Below are 8,586 nucleotides of genomic sequence, written 5' to 3'. Positions count from 1 at the left end.
GCTGGGGTTGTGGCTGTTGCTGGGTTTGTGGCTGTTGCTGTGGCTGTGGATGTTGGGGGCTGCTCTGGGGGTTTTCTTTGGAATGACGAGGAATTCCCCGCAGCAGGAGGGTTGAACCCTGGTTGAACCAAAGGGCTGTAAGCTGTTAAGCTAAATAGGTAATAAGAAGTTGTCTCAAAGTGTCACTTTGTTGTCACCTGATGTTTTCTTTTTTTTTTTTCAGTTATAGTCACTGTCTGTGGACAGGTAAGTGGCAGCAACAGTTTATTTTTCCATTCCTTAGGACAGATGGGTCTGTGTCTCCCACAGTGCTGGAGTTCCAGCTCAGGGTTTCCCAGGGTGTTTGTGGAAGCTCTGTTCACACCACTGCAGAAGAAAGTTTTCCATAATCACTCTTCCAGTCACTTTGCCTCTAACAAGGTGACCACATTTAAGTCCAGGGTCCAGGTTATGTAACTTAAGATATTGTGCAGGTTCTGCTGAGGTCTGTGGAGCTGCTCTGGGTGATTGCTGAGCCACAGGCAGGCTCAGCACTTCCAGGAACTGATTTTCTCTGCTCTTTTGTCAAGGTGTTTTGCTGTGTATAAATACAAAAGGAAATGGTTCCTTTGCAGTTGTTTTCCACCCTTCACCCTGTCCTTGGTCTGTGTGTTTTGCAAGAGTGAGTGGCTTAGTTGGCCCTTTGGTTTGGATGTTTTCCAAATAACTATCTGAGGATTTTCAGTTCAGGATTTCTATTCAGATCTGACACTAAAATCCTGAAGCCTCTTCCTTCTCCATTCCCCAAACATGCTGTGAGCTACATAACTGGACTGGGCTCCTGGAGCTGTGCCTTCTCCAATGGGAGGATGCCCAGAGCTCAGGCTGGTCTCTCTTGTGTCCCTGCTTGTTCAACTCAGCATCTCAGTGCCTGTTTTGTTGCTGATGATCATGCTAGATTGGTGCTTGAGTGTTTCAGTGAGTTTCCTTCCCCTGGTTGCAGCTTTTATGAGGGAGTGGAACCACTGGAACTGTTAGTATGATGTGTGTAGCCTGTGGGAGCATCACAGGAGCAGTGCTGGAGCTCCCTGGCTGAAGATGGGAAGGTTTTTCTGATGGCTTAGATGTTCTGAGCACACAGATACAGTCTGATTTGTGCAGACTCAGGGCAGCCTTGGCAATAGGGATGTGTGGCCAGGCTACTACTCTCCCTCTTGTTTCCCCTGCAGATTGACCCTGTTTCAGGAATGGTGATGAACCTGACAGACCTGAAGGAATACATGCAGGTAACGTGGCTGTTTGCCTACAAATCCCCCAGGAGAATTGCTTAGAGCTTTGCAGTTTGTGAAGTTAACAGGTGGATGTTGGGCCCTTACCCTTTTTTTTCATGTACTGTTGCCTTGCTCCAGTCCCACGTGCCTGGCAATAATGAACCTGTGCAGGCAGGAGAAGGTGGTCACTGTTTTCTCTCTGCAGCAGGCGATCATGGAGCCCCTCGACCACAAAAACCTGGATAAGGATGTGCCCTACTTTGCTGAGGTGGTGAGGTGGGTGGTGGAGGCTCCTCGTGGCGTGGGTTGCAGGCTCAAGGAAGAGTTTTCAGGGCTCAGTCCTATATCTGAAAGAGCAGGTGCCTGTTTGTGCCACAGCCCAGGGGCACACACCTGTGTGTCAGGTGTCCTTCACAGAGGAGCCATTCACAGCTCTGTGGACAGCTTGGGGGGGGCAGATAGGATGTTAATTAGGCCTTGTTTAATCCATGTTTGCTGCTAGTGACTCAAGCCCCACTTGTATTCAGGGTATCACCACGTGGAAGCTGCCCCCATGGCTCCCTGTGGCCCTTAGCACCCCCTGGCCCACTCTGGGCACGGCTCCCTCAGGTATCGCTGCTGTCAGTCCTGAACCTGCTCCTGTTTCACCCTCAGCACCACGGAGAACGTTGCAGTGTTCATCTGGGAAAACCTCAAGAAGCTCCTGCCTGTGGGAACCCTTTATAAAGTCAAAGTGTATGAAACGGACCAGAACATTGTTGTTTATAAAGGAGAAAGAGACAATCTCTGAGAACTGACGTGGGCTGGAGGTTGGTTGGTCAGGAGCTCTGCTGCATAATCAGATCAGTGGATTACTTCATTGGGCAGTGGTTGTGCCTTACATAAGGACAGATATGTGTGTTTCACAAGAGTCCTTGCAGCAATCTACTAACTGGGCTTCACAGAACCTGTTGACCTACCTGCTTTTTTGCTCAAGACATTCCTGTTTTGCAAACCCAGACCACCAAGCTGATGGGAAGTCGTGCCATGTTCAATCAAGCAGCTTTCTAGAGGCAGCCTGGCAAAATGTATGTCCTGTCCAATCACAGAAGTCCTTGATTCTTCTCTAATTAAACTTTTAATTAATTTATGATTAGTAATAACCTGGGCTTTGGTGCTTTTTTTGCCTCCTGAGCAAATAGAGAAATATTCTTGAGAATGGGAACTACATGGTTACCTTGGTTGTTGGTTTTTCCCCCCCTGTGCTGCAGGCTCATTTCTTCCTGTGGCTTGAAGGTCTTTCTCTGTATAAGGAGCTGGCACAGTGAGCAGTGTGGTTGTTTCCAGAGCAATTCCTTATCCAAACTGCAGAGCTAAAGAGAACAGTTTGTTGTTGGGAATCACCGTGGGAATCTGAGGAAACTGCAGAGCTGGAACGTGGCAGCCCCAGGTGGTGTCAGGGTGTCCTGATGCGTGGGGGAAAGTGGCAGTAGGCAAGAATAAACCTTGAATGCTGGTTTTCCAGCTGGTGTCCCAGATCTGCCACTCTTGAAGTTTTGCTGATAGAATGCTGTTCATCTGAGGGGAAAAAACCCAACCCTGAATCCTGTTTGGCTGAAGCAGCCAGACAAAGGGTGTTGTTCTGGTTTTGTTGGTTCTGTTTTTGAGAGTTCTGTAGAAGAGGATTAGACTCTCCTTTTCCTGGAGAAAACAGTCAGCTTGTCTTCCTGCTGCCAGGATCAGCAGTCACGTGGTGTTTTCACCCTCAGATTCCCATGCTGGGAAGGCCTTGGAGACAGAAGCACTTGGGATGGCTCAGTCACCAGTCCTGCTGTCATTTGTGGGTTAGGAGCAACACTGTTCAGCACAGGGTGTTACAGAAGGATGAGGCTGTGAGATGAGCCTAAATGAACACTTAGTTCTGATTCCTGAAATTGTAGGTGTGCTGGAAAAGTGAAGTTCTTGAAGAGGAATATGTGTAAAACCAGTTAGGGAACCAACTAGTTCTGTACAGTTGCTGTGGTTGGCAGCCCTGAGATCAGCCTGTCTCTCCAGAGGCAGAAGTGACTCCTTATCACATCAGCAACATCCTGTAATAGTTTTTAGGTAATTAGGTATGGCCAAGAAGAATTACTTAATGCATGTAATTTAAAAAGGGATATGCAGGGTAGTCATTCCCTTGCTTTACAAGGAAAGTGTGCACCTGAATAATGCTGGCAAACAGCACTGTGTAAAAAGATTTAATGAAGCTTGCCTAATTGTCCTTGGCTGCACTCCACTGCAGGCTGAGGGTGAAGTATCCTCCTGCAGTTACCTGTTCTCCTAGATAACAGGTTTTACAGCTCCAAAAATTACTTTGGCTGCTTTCTTTTAAGCTGTGACTGCCCTACAGGAGGAATTTTGTTCTGTCTCCTGCCTTGACGTTTGCTGGGTGAGCTTCTGAAAGGGAATACTAAGAAAAGGCAGGAGCTGAGGGATATTCCAATCATCCCTCTTTCACAGAGCAAAACCTCTACCATGGGAGCTCTGGCATTGGGGCTTTTTTCCCCCTCTTAAAAGTAGTTTTTCCCTTCTTCCCCTTTTTTTGTCCCCCCAGATGTGGAACCAGGCAGGTTTTTTTTCAGTGTGGGTTCTGACCAGGGAGGTTTTGCAGCTTCTCTGAACGTTCCTGCTGGTCTGTTGTTCACTGCTGTGATAGACCATTCTGGTTGGCTAAAATGATGTACATCAGACTGGGTAATAGCTGCTGTTGATGATTCATGAAGCATTTGGTGTCTCCAGTGAGTCATGGAGACTGAAACGTATCATGTGGTGTCTTTATCAGAAGAGTAATTTAACTGTTGACACAAAACAAGCAAATAAATGGTTATATCTATATAGCAGAGCTCATTGTTACTGTTAGCATGAAGCCAGATGCTAGGCCAGAAAAAAACCCAGCCCAAATTCCTGATCTTTTACTGCAGCACAAATTAGCTCTGACCAAGTCCCACAATAGCATTGTGTTGCATATTGGAGATGTACGAATATCTTTCATTCTGCTCTCTCCAGTTTTCAGTGGCAACAGATCTGGGGAGATGGAAATAAACTGGTTGACTGACTGGGTAAAGGCCTGGCTGAGTTGGCATTATCAGGGCTGGAATTGTCAGTGCCCAAGAAATCAGAGTGTTTTCTGTCCCTTACCCTGCTTGGAGGGGTCTTGGTCTTTGCAGGACTTTGTGAGCTCCATGTGGGGAAGTGTCTGTAGGAATCAGCCTCCAAATTCACAGGTTAGGGTCACATGAGGAGAGAATTAACACAAAAAATTAAACATTAAGCATCTCTGTGCTGTAAGTTAGTTGCTGAGTGATGAATTTGTTCGAAGGAGAACTGCTGAGGTGGTGGTAGTGGGGTCCCAGGCAGATGGTAAAGGGTCAAAGCTGATCCCAGGAGAGCTACTGCAGGAGCAAGACTTTCACCTGCAGTGCACATCCCATTTAAATTGCAGCTGAACCAACAGGGTGCTGTGCTGGCCTTGGGAGGGAAGAGCCAGTTCTGCTTTCTTGTCACATGGAGGTAAATCCTCAGGTTGTGTCAAAGAGGAGTTTTGCCAGGGCAGAGACTTGAGTGAATGGGGACTCTGGGCAAGAAGCTGGTGCAGCTGCTCTGCACTTCTGCTCATGTTGTGACCATGTGGTTCTGCCATCTAGAAGCAGAGCAGAATTTGAGGCTGCACAGTTTCAGGGGAAAGCTGTTCAGGAACAGCTCTTTTTGGTATTTTATTTTTTAAAAAATTCATTATTTCTCTTTCCCATCCTGCCTCCCTGCCAGGAGATAAAGCCTCTTTTCTGTGCTGGAAACACAGCAACCACAGGAGGACTGAGGGTTCAGCCCCAGCTTTAGCCGTGTGGGGAGTGGGAATTGATCATTTTCCCCTGGTGGGAAAAGGGACACCAACACTGCAGGATGAGCTAAGTGAGAAAGAGCAGCTGGGACTGAGCCAAGTCCTGCCACTCAGTCTTACCTGCCACTTCCTGAACTGTTATTTATAGTTCATTGTAGCCCCAACAATGACCAAGTTAATAAATAATCCAGGCATTGCTTGTGATGAGGAACTATGTGTGGGATGTGGAGCCCCAGCCAGGAGATCTGGGCTCCTGTGCCTCTGGGTTCAGACAAGCAGCAGCACCTGCTGGTCCAGAACTGAGGACTGGCCCTGTAGTGTGGTTCTTTGGAGTGTGCAGGGCAGTGCAGGGTGTCCATGGAATCTCTGCTGCAGGGTGTCCATGGAGCTTCTGCTGCAGGGTGTCCATGGAGCTTCTGCTGCAGGGTGTCCATGGAATCTCTGCTGCAGGGTGTCCATGGAGCTTCTGCTGCAGGGTGTCCATGGAATCTGCTGCAGGGGGTCCATGGAATCTCTGCTGCAGGGTGTCCATGGAGGTTCTGCTGCAGGGTGTCCATGGAATCCCTGCTGCAGTGCCCAAGGCTGCCAGGCTTATGAGGGAATGAGAGGTTCAGGGAGCCCCCAGCATTGTCCTGTAAAAAGGCTGGGAAGGGCAATGGGAGCAGAGCTGTGGGCTGTCATAGAATTGTTCAGGCTGGAAAAGATCTCTGGAGCTGCTGAGAGAGAGAGAGGGCCCATCCCCGACTGTGTCCCAGAGCTCCCAGCTGGCAGCCCAAGGACTGACCTGCTGGCCAACCTTGTCCTGGCTGCAGGTTCCTCCTTTTCCAGGGACCCTGCCTGGGGTGGGTGTCTGCAGGGACACAGGGCAGGGATGGGAACATGGTTCCCTCCCCCTGCAGGCAGCCATGGTTTGGGCTCTCCAGGAATGCATCTTCCAAGCCCAGCAGGTTGGTTGCTCCATCCCTGGCTCTGCTCACCAGTTTCCCTCTGTGCAGTGGGGAGACCAACTGGAAGCACAGCAGGGGGCTACGGGAGAAGTGGTGCTAGTGAAAAGTGAGGGGGGGGGTTGTGGTTCTCCCCGTGCAGTGGGATCTGTGTGTGCTCAGGGAGTACCCAGGGGCTGGAGGCAGAGACTGATGACACCAGGTCCCTGCAAAGGGAGCTGGTTTCTGGCAAAGCCACAGCTGGGGCATCCCCAGAGGTTCGCGTGCTTTGCCCACTGCAATATCCCTTTTATTGGTGTGGGTGTGGGGCCTCTGGGCTGGGAGGGAAAGGAGGCTTTTACTGCACCAGGGATATGGTTTGTTTATTCAAACACTCCTGGAGCACTAGCCTTGAAAAAAACCCCAATGGCTGCTCTAAAATTTGCTTAGAAATGTCTGGATGTGGCAAAGGATGAAACCATCGAGGCACCTCCGGGCCAAGGGTTTCTGCTCCAGGTCTGCAGGTCTCTCCTGCTCCCTCTCCCCAGTGGGCTGCTGAGAGAGCAAACATTGCCCTGTTGCCAGCAGGAAGGGATGGGTGCAGCCAAAAGGAGACCCAGGGCCTAAACTGCATCTTGTGCTGCAGCAGTGGGACTTGGGAGTGATGTCAGTTTTTAAATCCTGGGTTTTGGGTGAGTCCCAGGGTGAGCGTTGCCCTTCCTTGTCCTGGTTTGACATTCCTCCTGCTCCACCCAGGGTAAGGGAAAGGAAGGAGAAGGGAACTCTGTAGTCCCAGAAGTTGGGGTTGCTCTGCTGATCTTTTGGAGACGTTGTGCATCACCCCAGGGGGCACCACAGCTGATGGGAAGTTCAGGAATCACAGGATGGCAGTGGAAGGGTAGGACATTTTTTAACGTGGCTTTTATCTGTTTGCTGTGATCACTCTGTTAATTATTAATCAGTATTTTGAAGCTAAATACTTGCAGTGGCAGATGGTCACTCCTGGTTAACTCAGGGTTTTGTGGATGTGTCCTGAGGAACAGGAGCTCACGCCTCTGGAGGTGAATTGCTGGGAATGCCCTGTGCCTGGAGGGAACCTGGGGAGTGGGAGCTGCCCCAAGGAGGTTTGAACACAATTCCATACCTGTTATCCAAGGCAAAGACCTGTAATCTTAGCAGATAGACTTATCAACAGCAAGATTAAACCTGAGCAGTAGTTGCCTGCAGTGATGAGGATTTTATGGACTGCCCTGCACTGCAGAAGATGGGATGTACCCAGAGCTCTGCTAATTGCCCTGCCTGTGAAACAGGGGCCAGTTTTAATTAGCTGGTCCATGCAACTTCATTTTTACTGAATTCTGCAGGAACATTCCCTCAGTGCCTCACTCCAGGCACCAGGTGGGTGAAATTTCATCTGTGGGATTGTGCTTGGGCCTTGGGACTTTACAGCCCCACTCCACAAACCACCAGGAAACAGGGAAATAAGTGGAAATTAGCATGAAACGAGGAAAAGTTCCCACTTGCACTGAGAAGCCTGCTGGTGTGGGAGGAGGAACACCCTTTCTTTGGTGCAAACTCTGCTTTTTTGAGGTGGATAAAGTTTGAACAAGCAACAGAGTCAGGTCAGGTGCTCCCACTTAGAAGCAAAGCCACCTTGGCATGGAGAAGGACTGCAGGGTACAGACCTCACCTTTATCTGTGTCTTTTTGTGCTCATCTGTGGGGTCAGAGCCAGATATTTCAAGGCATTCAGAATCATTTCAACCCCCAACCACACCACAAGAAAGCCAGGAAATCATGTGAGGTGCAAGAGGCAACTTTCATTCCTTAGTTTATTTAGATTCGTTCGAGACAAAATTACTTTCCAGACGTTTTAAAACTCCTAAATAAACAGCATCCATATAAAAATACAAACAATAATAATAAAATCAAGGCATTCCCTGGGCCACACAAACATGCCCGACAGCAAAATCACTTGTTGATTAGAAGATGAGAATAAAAAATACCCACCCTGCCATTCCAGAAAGCCAGAAGAAAACCAGAGAAACTGTCTATGGCATCCACTGAAATACCAACATGTAGGGGGCATCAATTCCCAAGGCCTGGGCTTTTCTGGAGGGCAACCTGCCAGCAGCATCTCCAGCTTGTCCTGGTGAGCAGGAGCAGGTTGGTGGGCATAATTCATTTCTCTGTGCTGGCACTGGAGGTTTTAAACTGAGCCCTGGCATCCCTGAACCTGTCCTTTCCCCTCCCAGTCTCAACCCTGCTCCCAGCAGTTTTGGTGAATGCCCTGGGGGGGTCTGGGCACACACAGACCTTCAGCTTCTCAGCAGCCCCTGGTGCCCTGCTGAGAAAGGGGCCTTTTCCCTCTCCAGCATTTTTCATGCTGTTTGTTGGGGTTTTTTTGTGCTTTCCAGGTGGTGAGGAAGGAAGGAGCTGGTGCAGCATCCCTGGGCTCTGCCCTTGGCTGTGTGATGCTTTTCTAGCTGAAAAAGCCACAGCAGGGGTTCCTGACTTGCTGTGGAACATGTCATCTCACCAAGATTGCTGGCCCT

General features: G+C 49.3%; 1 protein-coding gene across 1 annotated transcript in view; it reads left to right on the top strand.

The window, feature by feature from the left end:
- PTS (6-pyruvoyltetrahydropterin synthase) overlaps nt 1-2,040 on the top strand; it is a 5,888-nt gene extending 3,848 nt beyond the window's left edge. Inside the window, exons 3-6 of the mRNA XM_009997419.1 lie at nt 224-246; nt 1,209-1,265; nt 1,456-1,526; nt 1,905-2,040. Of these exons, the coding sequence (XP_009995721.1) occupies nt 224-246; nt 1,209-1,265; nt 1,456-1,526; nt 1,905-2,040 (287 nt within the window). The remainder of the gene's footprint in view (nt 1-223; nt 247-1,208; nt 1,266-1,455; nt 1,527-1,904) is intronic.
- The last annotated feature ends 6,546 nt before the right edge of the window (nt 2,041-8,586 follow it).

This window comes from Chaetura pelagica, unplaced genomic scaffold (assembly GCF_000747805.2).
Source record: "Chaetura pelagica isolate M959 unplaced genomic scaffold, ChaPel_1.0 scaffold775, whole genome shotgun sequence".
Classification (NCBI taxonomy): Eukaryota; Metazoa; Chordata; class Aves; order Apodiformes; family Apodidae; genus Chaetura; species Chaetura pelagica.
This window is presented reverse-complemented; position numbering and strand designations above follow the sequence as displayed.